The 26,108-nt window shown below is 40.6% G+C and overlaps 2 protein-coding genes across 2 annotated transcripts; one reads left to right on the plus strand and one right to left on the minus strand.

Annotated features, from left to right (window-relative positions):
- The first annotated feature begins 1,333 nt into the window (after window positions 1-1,333).
- CCDC38 (coiled-coil domain containing 38) lies at window positions 1,334-15,818 on the plus strand. The gene is made up of 15 exons (XM_088532923.1): window positions 1,334-1,394; window positions 2,060-2,157; window positions 4,251-4,431; window positions 4,992-5,059; window positions 6,600-6,763; window positions 6,850-6,930; window positions 8,438-8,680; window positions 10,628-10,752; window positions 10,916-11,012; window positions 11,905-11,974; window positions 12,277-12,428; window positions 12,915-13,050; window positions 14,148-14,353; window positions 15,312-15,405; window positions 15,708-15,818. Exons 1-15 carry the CDS (start codon window positions 1,334-1,336, stop codon window positions 15,816-15,818), a joined length of 1,887 nt encoding a protein of 628 aa, XP_088389049.1.
- A 402-nt stretch (window positions 15,819-16,220) lies between these two features.
- On the minus strand, window positions 16,221-17,323 carry SNRPF (small nuclear ribonucleoprotein polypeptide F). The gene is made up of 4 exons (XM_088532958.1): window positions 17,306-17,323; window positions 17,050-17,250; window positions 16,878-16,942; window positions 16,221-16,334 (listed from the first exon to the last, which is right to left on the minus strand). The coding sequence occupies exons 1-4, from the start codon at window positions 17,321-17,323 to the stop codon at window positions 16,268-16,270; spliced, it is 351 nt and encodes a 116-aa protein (XP_088389084.1). The 3' UTR covers window positions 16,221-16,267.
- Window positions 17,324-26,108: the final 8,785 nt, after the last annotated feature.

A 26,108-nucleotide genomic window follows, 5' to 3' on the forward strand; every position in this document is an offset into this window, starting at 1 on the left:
TCCCAGTGGGCTCCCATTTGCTAGCTGGGGATTTCTAGGGGGCTCTCCAGCCCCACCACATTTTGCCCAGACAGCAGTGGCTGCCAACTTCCCTCCAGGAGGGAGCCCAAGCTGGTTGTGAGCCTCTTTCCACACAGCCGTTAGACCCAGGCATCTGGAAAGTTCTGGTTCTTGTTTTGCAGTGTCCCGCTCCTCGCCGCCATCCCGGCACCTACCACAGCAGTGTAGCACTCCTCGCCGCACCAGCCTCCACGTACACCTGCCTGCCTCAGGCAGATATACCTGATAACATTTTATCTCCATAGTATACTTCTCCAGCATCAAGACGTTTCTTAGAGTCTACTGCCCCCTGCGGAATTAGAGGTGGGAAAGTTTGGGAAGAAATGCTTTCAACAGGGACTTTGTCTTTCCTCTTCAAATATGCCTACTGAGAGAGGGACTCCAGCAATCCCCTCCTGGCAGAAGGTCTCATCAACAGACTTTCTGGTTGCTCTTACAGTGGTTATGATCATATCTTCCTGTTAATCAGGGCTGGGGTCTTTAATAGTTCACAGGTGGGCCCTCAAACACCCATCTGGTGGTTTTGATCTATAGTAGACACCTTCAATTTGTGCTTCTATGTATTTTAAAGGAAATCAATTTATAGTGGTTTTAGCACACTTTCATGTATATGCATACGCACATTCCCGTACACCAAACGCAGGGGGTATGTTGGCCCTTCAAATGAATCTTTCTGGTTTAATCTTTTCTTCAGGTAGTCAAATTTTGTTCTAATAGTCTTCAAATATGCAGCTAAATGACAAATGTGCAGCTACAACCCAGTGTTTGTTGATTGCATTTGAAAACAGATGTGAAAGGTCAATGAAACTGCAGTAAGTGTTCGGTGTGCTCTTGGAGTACTGCTTTATTTTCTCAGTACAGCACTCACATAATCTCTGTCTTCCTTTTAAACGTTGCTTGCTATGAATGCAAAGGATTAACAAGTGGGGTGGCAGATGGTGTTTTACTGCTTGCAGGAGCTCCTGCTGCTTATTTTGGCTTTGGCTTTCCCCAGCAGTACCATGGTATGTAATGAAAACGGAAAACACAAACACAGTGAGCAAATGTTCAACAAACTGATATTTTTGCCCTTGAGAGAGCAAGTGGCTGTTAAATTCCAACCTATATTTGTATATTCCCATATTTAATTGCCTGCCAGGACATCCAGTTCTGTGAACAAGGACTAGATGGCAAACTGGCCTCCATGCTTATTACATTTATTTCATCTCATATTTGCACTTTTCTTGCCTTTTGTCTATTTTAGCAATTCCAGAGAGGATTTTGAAGGACAAAGATGACTTCTGCAGCTTTATTTCCAGTGATCCAGTCTCCAGCCACTGATGAAATACCTTTTGGTAAAAGGGATAAAAAAGGGAAGATAAATTCTGCATTTTGCTTCATACCTCTGAGAAATGTTCAGTTATGCTCTAAGGATAAACTTGAGTTCTGTGCACAAGCCTTTTCAGAAAATCATGGGAAGATCCTGACTTAAATCCCCAGAATAGGTGTAGATTTTATGCTCAGTAAGATAAGCGTGTGTTGCATTCTCAGCCTTATGTTCCACCTGCAGAAATGTAGAACTCAGGTATTACTGTGTATTTACGTATTTCCCAGGTCTTTTCCTCTTTAGTAAATTAGCCAGTGAAGAAAAAAAAGGTAATACACTGCAAAACTAGTAGTTTATGAGGCTCTGTGTCTGATGTAATTTTAAAGTACTGCTCAGAAGGGTAAATGCAGGAGTGATCTGTGGGTCACATCATCAGGAATTTCTTGAGTGTGATATAAAAAGTACAAACTCTAAAAATTAAGCTGTATTTAAAAAAAAAAAAAGTTAATGTTAGAGCTCATTGGAATCAAAGACAAGAAGGTAGTATTAGCAGAGGACTCCTGACTAAATTTCTTAAGTTTAGCAGGCTTGAATCATAACCCTAATGTTCCAGTAAGAGTGTACTTTGAAATTAATTTTTAAAAGTGATATTTTAAGTATCAGATTATAACACTTTTCTGCAAAATTTTGTAGATGTTAATAAAAGCATTCAAAAGAACATAACTCCTTTCACACTGAAAGATGGAAAGCCAGTTCTTTACAGAGATGCCGAGTCATGGTCTGCTGAAAAGGTATCCTCCTAAAATTGTTAGTTTGAATATTAATGTCCTGTGGTCATGTTGCTTGTGTTATTATCTTTGACTTTCTTCGGTTCTTAAATTTGCCAGTTTTGGTTGGAAGATAATTAATTTCACTAAAATCTTAAAGCAAGACAGAAGAAAGAATAGACAGGGAAAAGAATAAAAGTAGAGATAGAGAAAAAATTCGGTTGAATATCAAATTATTCACTGAACTGCTTTCAGGTCTATGTTGATGCTTCATGTAAGCGTATGTTATGCCTGCAGTTCCTCAGAGAACATCTTTCAAATGTGCCCTCAGACTTATTTCAAAACATCCGTTCTTGTAAACAGCATATAATCTAATAGGAATACCCAGGACTGGGTATTAAGTCCAAGTTTTAGTCCAAATACCATCTAAATTTTCTTTAAATGTTTCATTTTTTTCATCTACTAGGTAGAGCTTGTAATCCTTCACAATAATACACACAGTGTGATGAAGAGTTCTGAAAGAAGATAATAAAAGTCAATTGCTAATGAAAGTTATTGAATAGCATTTCTCTATTTGCAAAAGTAGTGCAGGTTCCTGACAGCTCATCATCCAGCATGGAAATTTCATCAAATGGATTAAATTCAAATTTTCAGATGTGGAATTGACTCATGCTAAGTTGCAAATCTATAGTGTACACTTAGCTTCCATCATGGCTGGTTATTTCAATTTTACATCAAATTTACAATTATTTTTTGCATAGCTTTGCAAAAGTAAAGATTAAGAAGTTTGCATTTTCTTTTTCCTGTTCATGAAAATTTTGCATCTCAAACAATGGAAACTTTGTATTTACAAAGCTAGCTTTCTAAATCCTCTGTCTATTCATAGGTTCTGTTTTACTAAGCTTTTGGTAAATTCCATAAACTTCTGGTGATGCAAATGTAGTAGAGCAATGTGATGCTTTTCATGAACGTTTGCTACCTTCAGTGAAAGTTGCTGGTTTTAAGTATCCTGCTAAATTAGGTCCTCAGTGACTGTGTCAAGACTGACCTTTTAGAAGAGCACTGCAGTTTGCCCCGGAGGGCTAATTCTGCAGGAATGTGTCTTTTGGAGGACAGCAAAGCCTCTCCAACATACGTGCCTAGGTTTCTTTTCTGTGGAAACAACAGAGAAGCAATGGAGGAGGCTTTGTGCGCACCAGTGGCATGGGACCTGTTGGCAGGAGAAAACACAGGGCCTGAGGGCACGTCCTGACCTAGGAACTGCCATCAGTCCAGCATCTTACAGCATCTGGTCTTACAGCTAGTCATTCTTTGCAGTCAGTGACTGTCCAAAATGTTGCCTCCCAGCAACGTTTGGAATTCAGGAATTGCTCAGAATGGGTAGTCTTTTTTTTGGCTGTTTCAAGGAATGTAAGAGTTTCCGAGAAATAAAAAATGAACAGCGAACTACCTGTTCTTAAATGGACAAAATCAGAATTAAGCTAAAACTTCATGTGTTGCATGTCTTGAATCTTGCTATAACTCTTTTTAGACTTTTTTTCTGACCAAGTAACGTCTTAGTTTATTTAATATGTGATTTTGTGGGGTATAATCTTTTATTCATGGAGTGACCTACTAGTTAGTCTCTGATTTCTTTTGTTCTATGATAAACAGTTTGAACACATGAAATTCTATTTTTAGTTACTTTTTATACTGTTTCCTTCCCCAGAAGAAAGGAAGAACCTGTTTATATTCATGATGGTTAAGCCACACAAACTAAAGACCAGCTTCAATTACCTTGATATGTTCAGAGTACCTTAACTTCATCTATGTTGTAATTATTTTCAGACCTTTAGGACTAAAATGTGTCCTAATCCATGTAAATCTTTAGCTAAATTTTCTTGCATGAGTTCTCCCATTGAAATTAATGGATGACTTTATGGTAGCAAAGATAAATACATGCATGCAACTTCACAGAGTGTGGGTGTAGAACAATAAGTACGATCATGTGTGTTATATAGTTAAATGCCACAGTATTATTATGAATTCACTGTGTTTGATGCCTAGTGGGCATGCAGAAATAAAAGTATCGTTCTGAGTTTACAGTTTAATGAATGCACCTATCAAAAAATCTGCAGATGCTGGACAAAAAAGCTCAAAAGAATTTTAAGATGTATGAAAAGAGCACGCTTTCATCAAGGATGAAAACGTCCCACTTCACAAAGCAGGTGATCTCAGCTTTTGAAAGAAAGAAACAGATTACAGAAGAAAAGGGTATTTGTTTTCCTACTTCTAGCTGGGATGTTGCTTATGCAAAATGTAAGTATTTTTTCTTGTCTTTGCTATTGTATTATTTTTCTTAGTGTAGATTTTCATGGAATTTTGACTTTTTGTCCTCAAGGTAAAATGTGGGTTATAAGGATAAGGTCTTGATTTATAATGATATCCTTCCACAGAAAGCTTAGGCCTTCCATAGAAAGCCTATAGAAAAGCACAACAGTTCACACATTTATTTCTTTCCACAATTTGTCCTTCAAGGGATGATGAAAAAAGATTTGGAAGATTAGACTTTATGATTAACTACCATTTTTTTTTCTTACCATCTGCAAACTACAATTGCTGCAGTCTGCTGTAAAGTTATGTATGTTACAGAAAATTGTTGTGTCCTGTCAGGTGCCCCAGAATTAGAGCTGTAGGGATAAATGATCTTTAATTCTTTGATAGAAATTCTAATGCTAATCCTTGGGGTTTTTTTGGTCAAATTTAAGTAGGTAAAAAACCAAATTCTTGAAAGCAGATGTTTTTCAAATCTTATTTGATAGCATTTTGAGGAATGTAATAACATACTTTGATTAACAAGAGTTCAATCTTCTTAAAAGGTTCTCAATGTGATAAACAGCCTATAACAGATTACATCAGCGAACAGAAAGATTTATTTCTACTGCAGGTACTTTAAAATGCGTATCTTGTTATAGCTGGAACTTTCTATTAAGTATAGCTTAAAAAAAAACCCAACAAATTAAATATAAACTGTGAAAGCAGCTTGAATGAGCATGTTTCCCTCTGAATATTGACATTGTTGAGAGGTCCCCCCTATGAAGTCTCTAGGTTTTACCCTGTAATCTCTGATATCTAGATTAATATCACCTAATCTGATTAAGATAATGTAATCTTAGATATTCTAGTCTTAAAGTGGCTGGTCCAAACTGGTCATCCCTGTGTAGGCAGTGGAAAAAGATGTTTCTCAAGGGTGACTTGCCAGACCTTTCTAAGCCACCCATTTTATGATTGGCTGAACCATTAGTAGGATGTCTTGTCTTTTACTAATGACCATAGGAAAGCTAAAGTCTGTCACCTAGAATCATTAGTTAGATGCCACCTGTTATTAGTTGAGATAGGTCTACCCATTACAATAGAACTGCTTTTAACCAGCAGTCTTATTTATGTGTCAGTGAACTAGTCATAGAATCATAGAATGCTTAAGGTTGGCAGAGGCCTCTAGAGATCATCTAGTCCAACCCCCCTGCACACGCAGGGTCACCTAGAGCACGTGGCACAGGACTGCGTCCAAGCGGGTTTTACAGATCTCCAGAGAAGGAGACTCCACAACCTCTCTGGGCAGCCTGTTCCAGTGCTCTGTCACCCTCACTGTTAAGAAATTTTTCCTTAAGTTCATGCAGAACTTTTGGTGCTTCAGTTTGTGGCCATTACCTCTAGTTCTGTTGGTGGCCACCACTGAAAAGAGACCAGCACCATCCTCCTCCCTCCCTCCCTTGAGGTACTTATAGACATTGATCAGGTCCCCTCTCAGCCTTCTCTTCTCCAGGCTGAACAGGCCCAGCTCCCTCAGCCTCTCCTCATAGGGCAGATGTTCCAGGCCCCTGATCATCCTTGTGGCCCTGCGCTGGACTCTCTCCAGCAGCTCCACATCCCTCTTATACTGTGGAGCCCAGAACTGGACACAATAGATAGGCAGATAGTCAGATAAATAGTCAGATGGGCAAAGCTTACCAACTAATTTAAATATTTGCAGTTTTCCATGAATCTGATAAAAATGTTGTCTCATTCATACTTGTTGATGCAAGGTTGTTTTGAGTTGTCATTCCTCCCCCCAGGATGTTCCCCGCCACTTCCCTGGAGTCATTCTTGTCATAGGTCAGGCCTGGCTTGGTAGCTTTGTATTCAGTCTGTGCGAATGACGTTAGTCAGATATCAAGAGAGAAAGAAATTTTCCATATAACTGGAGAGCACATACAGGACAGGTCATGATTATGCAAATTTTTCAACACCATTGATTTATTCATGATTTACTATAGGTTTACTTTACTTTCAGCATGAGCTTATGTCAAGAGCAGGATTGCCCACTGCTTTGGAAACAGTTAACTGTTGCATGTTCTGTAGCACTATCCACCAGCTGCTTTCCCCTTGCGTTCTGTGTAAGAAACTTTTAACACTCTTGCAATACTTTAACACTCTTGTTTTCCTAGTATGCAGTAACAGAAAAGAAACAAACCGTAAAGCACCTGGAAGAGTTAACAGCACAGAAGGAAAAAGAAGCAAAATCTGCAGAAGAAAAGTTAGATAAAGAATTAATTGCATTTGAGGAATTTCTTGAACAAAATAGTATGAGTGCCATGGATGCATTTAGAAAGTTAGTCTCTGTTACAGTTACAGTTCCTTTTTCCACTGAAAAATGCTGCAGATGCAATTCTCATATGTTTTTGTATTTCTGTGTAGTGCAAGTAAAGAAAAAAAGTCCAAATTGAAAATGGCAACGCATGTAAGGTCAGCTGTAAAAGAAATCTGTACTCTTAGAAGGTGAGGCGGTAATCTTAGTTGCACTTTTTTATTATGTGGTCTTGATCTACTAAAAAACAATCCTGGAGAATAAATTTTGCAACTACAATTGAATAAGCACATGCTTTGTTTGTTTTCAAGTCTATGAATCATTAAGAAAGCTAAATGGATTTGATTTTTACAAACTCAGCTGAACAGTGCAGAATGATCTAGGGTAGATGAACCAAGCTTGTATAGAGCAATATTTCTAGGGATAGAATTCTTGGGAAAGAAGTCCAGGAAATGAATTTTGCCTTGCTAACATTGAGAACAGAGCTCAGTAGTTATCTTCATCATGAATATCAGCTGCTTCATCCATTTCACTACTGGCTTCCCTGCTAAACATCTTTGCATTAAACATAAGTCTCCTGCCTTTTCTTGCGAAGGGCTTTTATAGCTTGTGCACGTCACACCATCTCCTCCTAATATTTGAAAGCGATTCCATGCTTTAGATCAGCCCAGGATCATGTGGCTGTGTTTTGTACCACAAATTACTGGCATGTGATCCACACTTGAATTTTCAGAGAAGATGATTCTCTGCAGTATTATAAAGTATCACAAAAAAGTTAACCATGTAGTTAAAGCTCTTCTATGGAGACGGGTACATGGCAATTTGCAATTGAGCTACATTAAGAACCAAGTTTATTCAGAATGGCCTATTAAACAGGCCTGTGCCCTTCCTCATTGATACCATTCTGATAAGAAAGGTTGTACTTAACACAAAATTTCATATGGTCAAGGTATTCTATTTTTCCCACTTTTTTTTTTTTTTGGAAAAAGTTCTTTTGCTTATTTGGCTTTTGTTTTTTCTTGCACACTGCTGTTGAAGTGTAGGCATGAGGGGGCATTTTTAACACCTTCCTCCCCCTGCCAAATTTATCTTAAGCAAGGCAAGTGTTAATTTATATTAGTCTATAAAATATATTACTACTTTAGACCTTAAAATTTCCTAGGACTAAGGTGTTAGTTTTGTACACACAAGCCCACTGGACATCTAGTAATTATGGTATAAAGAATGTTTGAAATACAGCTTTGCGTGTTAGTTAATTTGTGCTGTTAATTATCAAACTGGGCTTGATCCTAACAGGGTGCGTGGTGTGATCTTGGCAGAATTCTCTCAGCGGCCTTAGGGATAGAGCGGGGATTAGCTGTGTAACCTCCATAAACTTGGTCCAGATCTGAGTTCCTCTGTGGAGAATAAACACAAGTGATACAGCAGTCCAGAAGGGATAGATGGATTTAAAATAGAGAGGTGGGGGAAGGAGTCAGATAAGAGACGTCACATTCACTTCACTATAAAGCCTGAGCTGCACTGTGTAATGTAGAACTGAAACCTATAACCACTTAGTCTATAGGTGAGAGGCTTTTTTTAGTAATCCATGTTAAGAAGTTTCTTATTAAAACATATCCATGTGTCTTAACCACATTATCAAAATGTGACCATGATGTTTATAATATTAACTGTAAGCTCTGACATTTCTTTCTTTAGTGAAATCTCAGATGCCGAGTTTCTCCTCCAGGAGTCCTTACACTACGAAGCTTTTTTGATGGAGCTGTCTCCAAAAGAATGGCAAGAACAACAAAAAGCAAAGAGAATGGAAGCAAGAGCTGAAAAGCTCAAGGAAGAAGAGAAAAAGAAGAAGGAGTTAATTACATGTCATTTCAGTCTACAAGAAAAGAAGGATGCACAAAACTCAAAACCTCCTCCATGCTGGACAAAGCCAACTACAATGTATGTTTCCTCCCCTTTGTTTAGGCAAATATGTCCCAAAAATGCAAGCAAAATCTAAAAAAGGTGACTAAACCTATATTTAAACCTACATAGACCCCAAAAGTAGGGGAAAATAAAAGAGGTTGGATTAAGAGTTCTTCCACATCAATATACTTTTGACAGATTTTATTTTACATCAATGTACTTTTGACATTTTATTTTAGGCTCTGTATTTGTTACTTCTCAATTCATTTGCTTCTATCATAAGGTTTTATGAAAATATCTTCTTGCTTTTTTTTTTTTTTAATATTTTCTGGGAGACAAACTTAAAAATGCAGCCATTAAATGGAAAACAGAACATAAAATTCACTGCCATGATTTTTTTTTTTAATATCAAATTTCAGCCTAGGTTGTGGTATTAGTTTGGCTTGTGACTTTTAAACATATTCCTTATAATTCATAGTAAGTAATGTGGCCTGAACATCTCCTTTGCTTCTATCATCTACTCTGTTCTGCACACTCACTGACTCTCCCTCTCTACCAGTTATTCTAAACTGATATTTAACCTTCCACTAACACTAAGCATGTTTTTTTTTTTTTTTTTTTTTTTTTTTTTTTTCTTACACAGGTCTACTGTAATTTTCAGGTAAGATTTGCCCATATTTAGGTCATGGTAGTTAGAAGAAAAAAAAAAAAAAGATATCATTTATGCTTGTGTCTGTAACCACACAGAGTGGTTTAACGGAGAATGACAGAGCCCTGGAACAGGCTACCCGGAGAGGTTGTGGAGTCTCCTTCTCTGGAGATCTTCCAAACCCTGTTCTTTCACAGGAACACTCAAATTCAGATTTACCATGTCTCTGTTATAAAGATCCACGTTCTTGAAAAAAATATATACTTCATACAGTATCTTTGAATAGCTATTTAAGAGTCATGAACTTTATTGTTATTATTATTATTATTAATAACGATAGCTAGGAAGAATGGCATTAATATCGTAGCTTAGTTACATAGAGTAGATGCATCTCCAAATCAGCATCTCAAGCGTACCTTGTTCCACATGTTCGATAACTCGCAAAGCTTTCCTCGCAGCCCATCCTCCCATGGACACATGGTCCTCTGTAGCAGCACTGGTTGAGAGAGAGTCCACAGAAGAGGGGTGGCACAGGGCTTTGTTCTCAGAAACTGCAAAAGTCAGGAGCAAATAAATGGGGGACAGAAAGGGCAAAAAGCACTAGAAGTAACGGCCAACCTGGAAGGAGACCGCAGCAAAGAGCCCATCCACCATGTCAGGCCCCAGCATCCTCTTTTGAGGATGCATTAATGTTTTAATTGTACTGAGTAATTTATAATAAAATAACTTTGCCTCTGAAAAAGATAACCAATATCAGTCTGTGGATGCAAATATCTTTCCCAGCTGACCTGAGGCATTTCCAGAGCCCTGGAACAGGCTGCCCAGAGAGGTTGTGGAATCTCCTTCTCTGGAGATCTTCCAAACCTGCCTGGATGCCACCCTGTGCCATGTGCTCTGGGTGTCCCTGCTGGAGCAGGAGGCTGGACTAGATGATCTCTAGAGGTGCCTTCCAACCTCAACCATTCTGTGATTCTGTAACTGCAATAAGAATTTTCGCGAGATGAAGAACAATATTCACAGCAATCTAAAGAGCTGCCACAAAGCTTAATTAAATCTCAAATAAAATTTAAGACTGAATTAAGCTAGACCACTGCAAGTTTATTGGGTGCATAATGTCTGTAGCAAAAGCACATTTCCCATAGATATTATTTTTACACTACTTTTATCACATCAGTTCATATGATTAGTTCATTCAGCATAGAGATTGTATTTTTATATTTTGCACATACTTTATAAAAAATCAGAACATTATAGAACATATAGCTACTTTTGCTGTCAGTCTGGACACATTTATTGTGGGAAGATGCTGCAGTTCTGTTTATATCTTCAGCCAGAATGCAAACATCAAAGCAGAAAGAAAAACCTGTGGCAATCACAGAGAAGAGTGCAGAATACAAGAAGAAAACATTCATTACCTGTGAGACTGATCCACAAAAGACTGTTTTCCCTGCTGTTGGAGGTATGAATTCTGGATACTAATTTAGTTCACTGAGAAAGGCAAACCCTGATACATGTCTACGGCTTACAACAGCATTTATTGGCAAATCATGAAACTGTACTGATTGGCTAAATAATGTGTATTTGCTTAGAAATATATCATTTTCTCTCTTGTTTTGAAGAAGATGATCCCAACTCTTTTAAGCGAGGACTAGAAGAAGGAGTGGAAGCATGGACTGAATGTAGATCTGAATCAAGTGATAGCAGAGCGTCATCACCAAGGTAAAATACAAGAAACAATCCTTTCCACTTCATGTTTGCTTTCTTCATCTATGAGTATATAAAGAGGGAAAAAATACATGCTAAAGGGAACAAACCCTCCAACAAATTTATTTTTCTTAATTTTCTTAAGTGGGGTCTATGTTGGAAATTCTCTCTTCTTTTACAAGAGTTTGTTGGTGAGTCAAAGCCAAACAGTGAGTGTGGTGCAAACTTACGCACTCTTCTGCCTGAAGTTTCCTTAAATTCTGAGCATTAGTATCTATCAGAAGAAGAAAACAATTATCTACCCATTGCCTACGGCTGCATTTCAGATTAAGATGTCTTGCAGAGGAATAATGTGTCTTACTGCAGTCATTTACAACAGAAGTAGACTTGAAAAGACCTACCACAGCAAGACTGGACTTTGGTGAGGATTATGTGAAAGTATCTTTGAAGCTTCTGGTGTAATCTGCTAAACAGCTGCCAGTCTGCAGTTAGAGCTCCAAGAGTTCCCCAGGAGACAGAGCAATCATTACACAGAATAGGAGAGAAATGGGATGAAAGAGTGTAAAGAAACAGCAGCACTATTGTTAAATGTGTTGTTCACTTTTGTCTTCTCATGCTATCTGGGAAGTAGCAGATATCATGATTCTACCCAGCCATTTCACAGAAGGTTGCTGCTTAGCTGTCCAGGTTTACTGTGTACTTATTAGTTGTTGTTGGAGCTACGATATAACAAATGAAGCAATTTTACAGATGAAGATAGAAGCCTTATCTGTACCTTGATTTTGATTTTAATTATGTGCTGGACCATGTTTCAAGGATTATCTTGTCTCAAAGATTATATATCAACTAGTGAGATAAAATGATGGCTCGACCACAAGGACTAACTGATATATTTTTCTCTTTTTAGTAGGTGGGAAAATAGGATGGACAGTGTAGTAGCATACGACTTGCCTGTGGAGGATGTGGATTGTGATGTGGTAATGAGATGATCTTTTGATCATTTTGATCTTTGAGTGTTGCTTTTATTCTATGCATTTTGCAGCAGCCTAGGGCAAAAACGGTGTGGAGGAGGGGCGCACCGGGGTGCATGGCTGCAGCTGCCCTAGCACAAGGGCAACAAGTCTCAGGCTGCTTCCTGAATTCCACTCCTGGTGTTTGACATTGATGTTTGTGTAATGTTTTAAACTTCGTAAGAAAGATATTTTCATGAATCTGAAATTATGAAACATGCTATTTCCTGACCAATAGATACTATGTATCTTTCCTCTCTCTGCTTTAGGTGCCAGAGATATATTTCACTGATCCAAAACAGTTACTTCAGATTTTCAGCGATCTAGAGGAACAAAACCTTGCATTGATTCAGACTATTCAAGACTTAGGAGAAACAGTGGATGAAATTGAATATACAACCAGTGCCATAAAGGAAAAAATGTACGATTTTGCTTGTCTGCATATTGGAAAAGCCTATTAGAAAATCAAAATGTAGCTAATTAAGTTGTCTTTTGGATTCATGGAAGATAGGCAGTGAACCTTATCTGTGTTTTGTATGTGTTTCAGTTATAATTCCTAAAGTCCACAAATTCTTGCTTATTTTCTAGTGGAGTGGAGGAGAAGGAGGATCTTAAGTTACCAACTGCCCAGCTTTTTGTCAGTGGAGAATCTCGAGGGTTGGGGGAGGGGACTACAAGTTCCAAATACATTATAGCAGAAGTGTGTTTATACTTGTTCTGTCCTCTCAAGGACAGAGAGGAGAGGAGATCCTTTTTTGCTTCCTGCCTTAAAGAGCTACTATGTAACAACTGATTTCTAGCATATTAATAGCTTTTCTGGAAGATCTGAGTAAGCTGCTGGTTGATCTTACTGCACAAATGGATCTGTCAGTGGGAAGACTGAGACTTCCATTTGTTTTTACCACAGAGCTGACAAAATAAGGATCCTGGCTAGACACAAAAAGGTGCTAGAAGCAGCCTGTGTTAAAGAAGAAGAAAAAAGCATCCAGTTGGCACTAAAGACCAAGATGTTTTCTGTTGGAGAGTTTAGTTCAGAAATCCAGGTATCTTTTTTTGCAAAACACATTTTAAAACAACAGATTTTAGGTTCACAGGTTTAGAAACAAATTCTGGGCTCCCACAACTTTCACTAAACCCAGATATTGACTTTATAACTTCCACCTTCCCAGATACTTAATTTTTATGTCACCAAATAGCTAGTTCACAGCGTGCTCCTACAATTTTTGGCAGGCTGAAGATGCACTGCTTATACCAAATTCCACACCTATGTAATAGCACCCAGGAGGTTCAAGGGAAATTCTAGCAGTGAAAGGGAATCACACGAACTATGACCAGAAAGTTGGCTTGTCAAAGGGAGCCTTTAGAAAAGACTTGGAAGTCCCTCCAGGACATTTTTCACTTATTCATGGGCCCTGGCCTGAAAGTGATTGTGGAGCAACCACCATGTGAGCTGAGAGCAATGGCAAGTATAGGGCTTGCTCTCTCCCTCTCCCCTTGTGCTGCCACACAATTTTCCACTCTTTTGATGATGCCCTTTGAGTCATATAAAAAGTTGAGGTCTCACATACCAGATTTTCATCAAAATCAATTTATGTCCTCTTCTACAAGCTTTGTTCTAATTATGGTGGAAAAAGCTAATTGCCCTAAATGTCCAAAATTCTACACCTTTCTGCCCGAAGATGAAGTCGTCCTTCTTAAGGTAGTCTAGTATGTGCATCAGTAGATGTAATAGGTTAAGTTCTCCGGCTTAGCTGGAGTAGATCAGAGACCATTTTCTTAGTACACAGGCACTTCTCACCTGGTTCTCTGAGGAATATTTTTATGTTTGAACATCTTCTGTTAGAAGAAACAGGCAGCGAGCAAGCTTCTACTGGCCCAGCAAACTTTGCAGTTTCATTTTAGAGGAAGTATCACAGCCTTTCTGTCAGATGGGTTTTTGTTCAGTGTTGGGCAAACTAGTGTTTAGCAAAACGCACACAGAGTCGCCTGCTGCTGATGGATGAAGGTGTCTGTCACACCAGTGGTAAGAGCACATCACAATTGCATACTGTCCTGCTGTTTTCATAGGATTTTCACAAGTAGAAATGCTATTTTTCCTATATTTTTTATAAAATTTGCATGAGTTTCTTTTTACTTTAAGGACAAAATGCTGAATATGCTTAATAAAAAGATTGCAGAAGTATATAAATGTAGTGTTGGAAGAGAAGGGACATCAAATCTTAGCTCAATTCAGATGTTGAAAAAAATTGAGGATCGGATAGAAGAATTATGTGACTTGATGGAAACAATCCCAAGTGAAATTATTGAACAAGCTGAGAAAAGAAAGATGAGTGAGAGAAGGAAAAGGTAAGATATCTAATCTGCACAAAAATTGGATATTCCTATCTGGTTTGTTCTTTTGTGGTCTCAGTTAAGTTGCCCAGTAAAAGCTGATGGTTGGATTTTTTGTCCTCTAAACCATCTCTTCCCTCAGTATAGCATAAACTGTATATATGTTATATTCTTGACTAGTATATAAAGTAACATACGCATGGCTTTTGGAAATCATCGGTTGACAAGTACCTCAGACAATGTAGAAATTTCATTGTCATTTTACATTATCAAATACCAAATACAGTTGGGTTCCCATCTACAGTACAGCTCTCTAAGCACAATGGTCCTGTATGTAATAGTATATTTTTAAAATAGCTGTTCAAAAAAACTCAAACCATACTATTTATCTGTTAAAATGTGTTCAAATTGTACTTTGCATTTGCTTAAAGAATAATCCCCCATACTTACACATTACAGTTGGCCAGAAGAGCAAATAATTTAATGTGATGATTACTCAGTTGTTTTTGAAGAAACTTAATGTATACTTCTCTGTGCTAAACAATTGCAGAAATATTTTTAATACCATATTGGCATTAAGTAGTTCCAGTTACACTATTGTATTAGGCAAAAATAACAAAGCTTTAATCTCCCTTTGTTCTATATCATGGGTTTCACACTACCAGCTTTTAGTTTGTAATATTTACTATTGTAATTCTTTGCAACTATTGTGACAAATTTAATGTCTGCTTTTTATAGTGTGCATCAGATATGTCTTGAGAGTTCATGTATAAATGTAACCTTTAGTATTTTGAGCATAGTATTTTAATTCATTTCTGAACTGTTTTCCTAAGGTGTTTGAAAATTGAAGCTAACCCTTCCTGACCAACTCCCATTTCAAAAATAATGCTTACTACCTCTCAAATTAATGCAAATTCTTCCTTTTAAAAATGGCAAGCTTCTTCCATCTTATTTCCTCTTCTGTCCACTGCAGGTTACGCGAAGAAAAACTGAGACGAGAAAAGGAACTTCAGACAGAACGTCTTAAATCTTCTCTACAGAGAGCTATTGCAGAACCAAAGAAAAAGGTTTGTTCTTAATCTATTCTTTGTGTTTCACAATGATAGGATATTAACTACAGAGTCAGTACAAATGCATCTTTTCTTAAGAATGAATCTACAGCCACACTTCAAGCTTGCTTCGTGACTCAAAGCAGCAGAGTGTTTCTTAGAGACACTGTGGTATAACAGATCTCCAAATCTTATCTACTGTGGAGGCTTTGCAACTATTTCCAAATATTTTAGAAACAGATTTAAAGGTTAAGCACATTTTAATAACAGTATGTACATACTGTGAAGTATACACCTTGCTGTATCGTTCTGTGTTTCAGGTGGGAAGACGACTGGTATTTCGTTCACAACCTTCACCCATTAAAACAAAGAAGGCAGCCAAAGCTGAAGTCCCTGCAAATACCGAAGATGACTTACAGTTTTTCATTTAGAGGTTCCACTTCCTTTCTACTCAAAATAGGGTTAAGATAGCATTAGAACAGCTCAACCACTTGAGAGCAAAGGGACTCACTAAGAAATCAGCAGTATGCTGCAGCAGGCACAGCAAGCTATTTTTCTACAGCCTGGTTTATCACTATTAGAGAGAAGAAGCTATTCGTGCTGCTCCTTCACTCAGCTGAGAACAGCAGCAGCAGAAAGACCCACACACACAAGGTGGGCAGTTCTTCATCTTCCATTGCATACTAGTTTTTTCAATTTTAAGTTGCAGTACTATTCCCTTCCTCCAGCATTAGTTGTTTAGATGCCATTAAGTGCTTAGAAATGATTTAAGTTTTAGCTTTCCCCGTATGTAGAACAAGAAGTACACACTGTACTACAAAGTTGTGGAAAATAAAAAAGACCAAAAAAACCCCAGTTTATTTCCAGATATACAAAACACCTATTCTCTCATTTCTCCATCTTCTTCCTCTTCTTCCACACCTCTGATGTACAAAACATTATTGCACCTATGAGCAGAATAATAAAACAAACTGTTAACCATTAATATATTTGTTTTACTTTTAGCCACATATACACTGTTAAAACATTTTCCAAGCTTAGCAAGAGACTGTTTATTACGTTGTGGCTGTTCACCTTGTACTACTTTTCCTTGGAGTTCATTGTAATTGCAGGAAAATTCTGTCTTTGGAAGTATTAACTACTTAAGAGCACAGTACAAGGCTATTTTACTCGTGCATTAAGGTATAGTCTAGTTTAATATTCAAGCATGTAAAATTAGCAATACATAATACACTGTATTAATGCTAACAGATTAGCAAATCTACAGTAGTCTGGCATTTGGCTACTGAAAAGAGGGATCATAAATACTTCTTTAGAAGTATTCTTTCTTCACACAAGAGTTAAGAGTCTCTGCCCAAGAACTGTATTGAACAGCTACAACTGTGGCATGCATTTAGCCAGGAGGCAGAGCACCAAGCCCTTCGAGGTCTAGCACAAGAGACACAAAGACATCTGCAAGGACGCAGCCCCCGCACGCACGGCCCCGGTACCTTATGAGGACTTCGCCGAGGTGCCCGGACAGCGCGCCGTCTATGTACTCCTCCGTGTTGGCGAGCTGCGGGAGGCGGGCAGCAGCCGTTAGAGCGAGCGCCGCGCAAACCCCTCCGCAACGCGTCAGGGCCGCCAAGCGCCCTGCTCCCGCGCGCCAGAGCGGCCCCTCACCTGCATGTTCATGTAGCCATCGACGGACACGAGGTAGCCCTTGTACTCCATGCCCCACTTGAGCTTCACCATCACCGGCTTCCCCGTGAGCCCGTTCAGGAAGGGTTTGGGGTTCAGCGGCAGGCTCTGCCGGAGGGAACCCCCGTCAGCGCGACACGGCCCCGCGCCCGTCAACGCTCGCGCCTTCCCGCCCGCTAACGGCTGCCGCCCCCCACATCCGTTAACGGCCACCGCCGGCCCACCCCTGTCCGTTAACGGTCGCAGCCCTCACCATGGCGCTGCCGCGGGCTAGGGGACACCGCAGACGCTCCTCGCGGGCCGCACGTGCCGCGGCGCAGGCGCAGGCCGGCGGCGCGGGGAACGCAGGGGAAGGCCGCGCCTGCTCCGCCTTCCGCTTCCGGGGCGACCTCTGCGCGCCAAGAGCAAAGGGACGCTGCCCATTGGGCCGCGCGCCGCCGAGGCGGGGCTGCGGGGCTGCGGGCCTCTCTCATTGGCTGAGACGGGGGCGGCTCGGCCACTTTCCAGCCAATGGTTGGAGGCGCGTGGTGACGTCATTGGGCTGCGCCCCGCAGGACGGCACTGGGGGTGGGGCGGCCGTTGGGGCGGGGCCTGGGCGGCCGTTGGGCCGGGCACCCTCCCTGCGGAGCCGCCTCCCGCCTCCCTGCCGGCCGCCTCAGGGGCCCGCGGGCCGAGTGAGGGCTTTGCCCTCCCTCTCGGCTTTGGCGGTCTCCTCCCTCTAGACCGCGGAGGCGTTTTCGGGCTCTTTGTCCCTCAAAGCGGCAGGAAGATCCTTTCGCCTTCAAAAATTTACCACGATGCTAACACCGCCTCTCGCAACCAAGCGTGAATCCGTCACAGTTTAGCGATGCTGGCTGTGTGTGGGTAAATCACACACACCCACCTGCGGGTGTGTGCAATGACTCCATTGGAGTCGAAGGGCTCCTTTCCAGAACGTTATAATGTTTTTGAGACCGGACAGCGCTGGTAACTGTTTTCACCTCAGGTGTACGTACACCCGCAGTTAGGTCCCTCTCTCTGTACGGCTTTCTGTCCGTCTGTGTGTCATCTACATCTCCACGAGGTGGCAATGTTTAGCCTGCATGGTGACCGTGACATCCGACGGGAGACTCCGCCTGACAAACTCCTAATGCCGTCCCCGAGTGTCGCAGCTCAAAACACGGTGAAACCAATTCCTGTATAAAAATAAAACTGCAAGCGAATACAGGGGCGAAAAGACTGAGAGTTTGGAGGCGAATAATCTTCGCCTCCCAGGAAAAGGAGATGCCACGGCTCTTCTTGACGGTAGAGAGCATTAACCTGTCCACATTCATGACACCTCAGTGCCGCTGCGCCGACCGTAATCCCCAGCTCTTAATCTTTGCTAGATGAACTAATCTTTGTCCTGTTTACTGATCTGTCATGCCCCACTAATGCCGACATTGACTCTAGTAATTCATATCTTATTATATGCCAGAATGTGAATTTATGTAACTGCATATAGAAAAATCCCTTCATATTTGATAAATTGATTGCTTTTTGTGGAAAAAAAAACTACATATGTTCACTAGCTGCCCTTTCCGTATTACAACTATTTTTTTTTGTACATTCTATTTTCCAGAGCACAGTCCAGCTTCCACCCATTGACAGCAAAAACATCATTATCTGCTTAAATCTGAGTCTTTAAAGCTGTTCAGTCACAGTCTTTCTTAGCAATATTTCTATGGCTGGGTAGGAGTGAGTAAGACTGGGGATTACGATTCTTTTTAACACCAGGTATCAAAAGCACTCAGATGTTTATTTCCATCATGCTCAGAAATGAGTGTTGATTTTTCTTTGGAGTTGATTGTGGACAATAGAGACAACATCAGAATTAAGTAGTTTTAATTAGTAGTTTTTCTGGTGGGAAGATTCATCGGGGGGCAGCTGAGAGTGTGGTATCAGCTTTTTGTAGGGAAGCCTAGATTGAGATGAAGTGATGCATAGGAAAAGTGTGAACACTGTCAGAAATTATATAGATAGATATAGATCTAGGCCAACATTCAAGGCATTTGGAGCAAAGAACAGCTGATTTCCAGTAATGACAGGTACAATGTGGCAGAATGCCAGTGAGTTTAGAGTCTCATGGACAAAATCACACCATGGAAGTAATTTTTTGTATTTTCCTGACAAGGATAAATATATATCATAGAATCATAGAATATATATATCCGTGAATGCCAAAACAGCAAGTTTGGCATATGATCTGTAAACAATGTTTCTTATTTTTATATCCTTAGCCAATTCTGATCACAGTGTCTCCAGGTCCTGCTGGGAAAAATTTTTTAGGCACGAAGTAATATATGAGCAACTGCATTCTGTCTTTATTTCACTCCATTCCTCTGACATATGAATGAACATTTTGGCTGTGTTTTCGCACGACTGGCAAACCTGCAGGGCCAGGCACAGCAGTTTTGGAGGCACAGGGCAGCGCAGGAAAGCTGCTTGGCTCCTGGTTTCATAATCCGTGAGTGAATTCACACAGCGGTGCCCTCGCCAGCTGCGCGTTGCCTCTGCAGCACTCCTGTGTGTCGGTGGGGAGGGCAGAGGTACATTGCTGGAAGCACAGAATGCATGACTACATCCCATGTGGATAACTACATAATGTGGTTAATCGGGGGACAGAATAGCTTTTCCTTTTTTTTTTTTTTTTTTTCCCTTTGAGGAATTTGCTGTTTACTTTGTTGACGGAATCGTTCTGACTCAGAGGCAGTCTGCTTACATGGGTTTTCTCCTGACCTTCAGTATAGGAGTAAATTTCACCTTTTGTTTTCTTTGTATTTTCCCATGCCGAGTAATAGTTTGCATTCTTTTCTGTCTTTGGGTCAGGATATTTAGACTGTTGCTAACAAGAAATGACCAGGAAAGAGGTGTTTTTTTTTTTTTTTTTTTTTTTGGTCACAGATTAATACAAACCTTAGATCTTGGGTGGATGGAGAGGATTTTCCTTCACAGCTCAGGGGAGGGAATTTAGCGCGACTGCATACACTTTGTTCCTAAGGAAACATTAAGCAGATGGACATCCGAAGGAGCAGCATTCCTGAGGAAGGGCTACGTTCGACAGTGATGCCTGTGTAAGTGCAAATGCCTGTGGGCGTCATTGACACACCAAGTCACTAACACTGAGCAGAGAAGGTGGCACCTGTTCAGCTCTCATTGCAAAGAGAAAGCGGAGCTGTTCAGAGGTATTTCCTGGTTGAGCTGAATTTGCTGAGACAGGAACTCCCTGCACAAACATTTCTTGAGGAAACTTTTGGAGCTACCCATGTTTCGATATTGGGCTACAGGTATAATGAATCCCTTACACCTTTCCTGGTGATTTACCAGTGTAAATGGGGTTCTGCTCTGCTGCACTGTCCTCCCACATCAAGCAAGTTATGTTTGATACCACACCATCATCTCTGCTGGAGTTGTAGCAGCACCAACATGGCCCTTGCACAGATGCTATAGAGGTGGGCACTGTTTGCAACCAGAGAACTTAAAACAGACATGAAGGTGCAGCCATGGATTAAGAGTGGCCAGAGCTGTGTTACCAAAAAGGAAGCTCTACCAGGAGTTGCAGACCTTTGGAGGAGAGTTTTACATGAAAACCAGTCAAGAGGATTAACTTCACTCTTGGATTGGGTTTCTACTTGACAAAGCTGTGTAAAAACCTGCTGCTTTTCCCACTCTAACCTGCCCCTGGTGAAGATAACCTGATGAAACCATCCTCCTTCCTGCCTCTTGCAGATCTCCCAGACCTTAGGGTCTGGTTCTTGAAGATATTGGGTGGTGTGGCACCCCAGCCTAAGCTGGGTACTTGGTACAATCATGTTGACAGGGAATGATTTCCAACAGTCTTTCTATACTGATTTTTTGGGGACACAGTGGTTATGCCTCCCATGGACCTCGAAGGATTTTGAAGATGTTTCCACCACTGAGAGAGTTTGGCTGCTGTAGCAACTCTGTTAAAATATGAAGAGAATCTAAGTCTTGGACCTAATCTTGCAACGAGCGAGGTAATGTTTTTCTTCAGCAATAGTCATAGTAGAAGAATTACCATGATAAATCACAGTGAAATGTAAAATCAAATCTTGCCCACATATTTTATGTAAAATATATCTGACGAGAATAAGACAATAAAACTTTTGTCTAAAAATACATTTTTTTTCCTATAAGAAATGCAATTTTTTCATAGATGTGAAAAACGTAGATCAGTTGTCAGCTCTTGGTAACTCAGGAAGCTGATGTGATAGAACGTGTGTGCTGGAGTTTGACCTTTGGGGGGTTTGCCAGAATAAAAAGGTTGTCCAACCAGCTGATTTTCGTAGAGGTCACTCCTGGTAGAACATCTTTTCTCTTTTTTGTTGAAAATTTTCTTTTTAACGACCCTGTCTTTGAGCCAATCTCCATATATGTGTCAATAACCATCCTTCACAGGCCTTGACCAGGGATTGGGACTATGATCTAGAAGACAGCGAGATCAAGCTCCAGAAGAACAGGGCTAAAGCATCACTTGGAACCAACCGAAGGGAAACATCTGGGTGAGGCATCAGCACCAAGAGAGGCTGGCAAGGAGCCCCACGCGCCCTGCGAGAGCTGGTGTGTGGATCTGAGGGGCTTGAAACATCCCTTGGAGGGGACTTGGACAATGAGTAGAGATCGTGCTCTAAAGGACTCCCAGTTGGACTGGAAATGGGCTGGCTTCTTCTCGCATCAGAGGATTTTATATGTACTATCAGGTTAACACAGACAAAAGAGTCTTTTCTCTCATAGTTATGTCGATATGAAAAGAGATTTGCGGGCTGGTATCTCTATGTTAACCTGTGTCTTGATGGATTTATATGATTATTTTGCTCCCCACAAGGAGATTTTCTCAAGAAGCTCTGCCATGAGCCTTTCACTGAACGGCGCTGTGCTGATGACGGGGGGAATGTTCTGATGCTACTGAATGGGTATTATACAGAAATTGTGAGAACATCAGCGCCTTCTTTTATGTACATTGAAAACGTTCGTTTGTTTGTGCAAATAGTATTCATGCGAATTATGCAGCTACACTAAAGGGAGGCCCTTTAAAAATGTGTCTCTGAATACACAGACTCCTCTGCCAAGAAATAATGGGACTTCCTTAATTATCAGCTGTTATCTTCTGCTTTTGGCAAACTTTCATTGCTTCATGTGCTGTTGTTTCTTTTATGTTTTGACATTAATGAATTGGAATTGAAACTATGTACTGAAGAAAACAAAGTGATCTGTATAAATAATAAGGTGGAATTCTTGAACAAAGTGATCTGTGTAAATAATAGGGTGGAATTCTTGTGTGTGTCAAAGAAGGGGGGGAAATCAGGCATTGTGCAGGAGGAATTTGGAAGCTGCTTTCACACAAACATCTCAGTAGAAACTAATAGCTGGCTTCAAATCACAGAAGTGGTTCAAGAGTTTGTGTTTTGAGAAATCCGCCTGAGCAGAGCTCAGAAAAGTTGGCTGATGCTGGAGATGCTCCATGTTAGACAGCAAACTACATTTTAACTGGAGAGGTGTATATCCTTCTGATTTTTTTTTTTTACCTCTATCTGTGACTGAATTTTTGATGGTGGGAATACAGACCAAACAATAGTTTTTAAACATCAATTATCCATTTTTCATGCTGAAGCCTTCCTGGGCTATAGTTATCCTGACAAGACCCTGCTCTTCCTGGGGCAGCAGGACATGGAAATCTCTTTTCCATGAAGGGGCTGCAGACAAAATACTCCCAACCCGCTCTGCAGCCTGAAAAGGGGTTATGTCCATATGTCGTGTTTGACTTGAGCCTGAGCCCTGGGCCCATGTCTCTGCTGGGGGACAGCAACCACCACCTTGCATGTGAGACCAGGGGCTTCTACCTCTCAACTGAAGTGGTCGTGGGGCCTCATCGCGAGGGCCTCCCCTGGGCTGGGGTCCACTGTAAAGTCCAATGACAAAGGTACTCTGTCAGTTCATTTATGCAGCAAATATTTTCCTTTGTACAAGCACAGGGAGTTATAGTTGGCCTTTTGTCGCCTTATAGGTGTTTTTGAGGAGGCGCCTTACATGTCATTTGCTTCCCCGTTTGGGAGCGAGGAGCCTGGCGAGCTGCGATGAACAGTTTCTGCATCCTGATGCACGAGCAATTCCGGGGGCTCCTTGTGGGCCCACTCGACCCCGCCACACGTGTCCCTTCTTGTGCTCTCACAGTGTTTGACAGCAGCAGCTATTGCTGCTGTGGGCACAGGCATCCTCAGCAGTGGCAGAGTCTCAGATCCATCGGCCTTCATTTGGAATCTCTTGTCTCTCAAGCAGTGCCGGCCCCTTCTCATGTTGCTTCTTGTTTCTGTTGGGTGCAGACAAGGCATTTGCAGCCCATTTCTCGGTTCCTTTCCAGCCACTGTCATGCTGCTGGCTCCTGCAGTGGCAGTTTGCTCCACAGGTGATGGGGAAGGCCACACGGCTGAGTAGAAGCGTGTGCTCAAGAGAGGGTCAGCAGCTGCCCCGCAGTCCTGCACTGACTTGCGAGCTGAAGGTGCAGACGAGTCAAGAGCAGATGAGGCACTGACCATACTGTTTACAGCAATGCAGGACACAGATACTTAAGCTTGTCTGAGTAATAAAAACAATTGAAATAAATAGGCCTGCTTCTCTGCCAACAAACAGAGGCCTGGTGTCTCATCCAGCTCGTTCCAACCAGCACGTGCAATTTGTGATTGTTTGGAGGATCAGACTATATTCAAGGATTAGCATGTGGCCTGACTTCAGCCGATTTTCATGAGTATACCTATAGGTATACTCATATCCTCAATATTTATTGCTGAATTCAAGGCTTCACTCCAGAGATCATTATATCTTATTTTTCCAGAACATGCTACATTTGTTTTAAACAAGGGGTAAATAACCTGTTTTCCCAAGCACCGTTTTGGACATGACCTTGGCTGAAAATTTCTTGAAAAATATCAGCTTGATGCAGATATTTCCTGCTTCCAGGAGAGCTTTTCTAGAGATTTGCCTCCTGTAAATGTTTATACAAACAGTAAAGACTGCCAAAGTTATAAGCAGCTAAAGAAAAAAGAGCTTAGAATGGAAAATGTGTAACTTCAATAATAAAATTACCAACTTCACTTAGTAAATACATACATTTAATATAGATTCTATATAGTATATACTGGGTAAGATAGGAAAACAGTATTTTGATTGCTGCACAATCAAAAAACATTTAGAATATCCATACATAATTTTGAATATTTTCTGGTGTTTTATTTCTAAAATCATCCTTAATGCTTTGATCAGTTGTAGATTGCACTGAACTGATACTGTATTTCTTTTATATGGTCACTTCACATAGGGCAAGCGACTGCTTGTCAGGATGGACTGTTAAAGATACGTAATTAGAAAGGGGAAAAGCCTAGTTCATAGCTGTGACACTGGATTTACGTGCTTCTCTGCGTGGGACATAAACCACTTCAACTCTTTAAATGCTCCAGAAAAGACCTCTTATCATGTTTTGTTTCTAGGAAAGGAGATTTACAGGGTTAAATGATACGACTAAAGATTTATTTAACAACGGATGTTGAACCTGAAGAAAAATGATTTTGTTTAATTTGCAGTACTGCTATGTTGCAACTCCAAGAACTTTAATGACGATATTATTTTACATTAAGTAGCTTATAACGTAATTCATGGTAAATTGGACTGCATGGCAACTCACGAGCCCCTCCGGTCTGCACGATAAGGGGGAAAGCACAGCATTTTAACTGCGCAAAACTCCGAAATTTGTAATGTGTGCTGTGCAGCCCCCTGATGGAGACCCCCGCCAGGGGAGAGGGGTGACAGTGGCTGCATGGGGAAAGTTAGGTCTGGGGAGGGATTTTCCCCCAGGCCGTGTGGGCTGAGACCTCAATGATTCTTCTCTCTGCTTTTGGGGCCCTCACCAGACCTAGGAACTGTTATCTCCTGAGGTGTCCTCAGAGGTATCTATCTGGTGTTCTTCTGATGTGACATTCATACAAGAGTTTTCTTTGCAGGTCTATTATTGGTAGCACCGTATTTGGCAGAATTTCAGTGAATTTACTCTGAAAATAAAAAGTTTATTTGCATGAAATTGGATTTTTTTTCCTGATCAGTATCTATTAGGTTATTAAATATAAATGGAAAATACTGCAGACCTGTGGCTTTGAGGCTGGGGAGACATTGGGTGAACAACAAGTCTTATAACCCAAAAAGCCCGAAACATCTGTGATATTGCCAAGTTGACTCCAACTCAGATTGGAGTCTGCAATCAAGACTCCAACCAAGACTGACTCCAACAGGCTAAAAGGTGCAAGGTAAGCACATTGATCAGAGCTGTAGTGTCTTTAGCGAATGAAGGGAAACAAAACACCCTTTGTCCACATAACCTTTGATTTTGCTGTTTCTGTGGAAGTACACATCATCTCCAAGTATATTTAAATTGCACCAGGATGGAAGTAATCACTGCATTATCAAGGACAGAATGCCCTTGCTCCATGGGAATTGCCTGTAAAATTGTATTATAAATTCATACTGCCAAAATGACTAAGTCTGGTGTTGTACATCTGAAATACAGTGTAATACATTGTTGTTAATGACAAGCACCACTTAATACTTTTTATCTTTACAGCATAGGCAAATCCACTTAATATATTCTTTAAATATGCTATTTTTCCATGCTTTATTTATACATATTTAACATGCACTTGTCTAGTATGTATTATAAACATAAGTGATACTGCAGAACAGTGAATGCAATACACTACATGTGGACAGATATTTTAAGTGCCACATATATGTGTAAATATACTCTATGTTATTTACTAACATCCATTTTATTTCAGACCTCAGAAAAATGTGGTATTCTCCTGTGTCTGAGACCACTGATTATATTCACAATGGTGAACAGATTAACCATTTAGTTGCAGGTATCAAGGTTGTCACTCAAACTGGCAGCACCTCAGAATGGCTAAAGCTTATCAAAAATTGTCTGGATTGGAAATGACAGCCATACATGCATGAATGCG

This window comes from Tinamus guttatus, unplaced genomic scaffold (assembly GCF_059628265.1).
Source record: "Tinamus guttatus ecotype Peru unplaced genomic scaffold, ASM5962826v1 Tinamus_guttatus_pri_ptg000472l, whole genome shotgun sequence".
Classification (NCBI taxonomy): Eukaryota; Metazoa; Chordata; class Aves; order Tinamiformes; family Tinamidae; genus Tinamus; species Tinamus guttatus.

Excerpts from the sequence above, each read along its gene's own strand:
- CCDC38 (XM_088532923.1), top strand. The coding sequence starts at position 1,334 with ATGACTTCTGCAGCTTTATTTCCAGTGATCCAGTCTCCAGCCACTGAT. Across the intron at positions 6,764-6,849 it reads GCCATGGATGCATTTAGAAA|TGCAAGTAAAGAAAAAAAGT; the intron begins GTTAGTCTCTGT and ends ATTTCTGTGTAG. Across the intron at positions 13,051-14,147 it reads AGTTTAGTTCAGAAATCCAG|GACAAAATGCTGAATATGCT; the intron begins GTATCTTTTTTT and ends TTTTACTTTAAG.
- SNRPF (XM_088532958.1), bottom strand. Across the intron at positions 16,943-17,049 it reads ATGGCTACATGAACATGCAG|CTCGCCAACACGGAGGAGTA; the intron begins GTGAGGGGCCGC and ends CGCCTCCCGCAG. Across the intron at positions 16,335-16,877 it reads CTCGGCGAAGTCCTCATAAG|GTGCAATAATGTTTTGTACA; the intron begins GTACCGGGGCCG and ends TTCTGCTCATAG.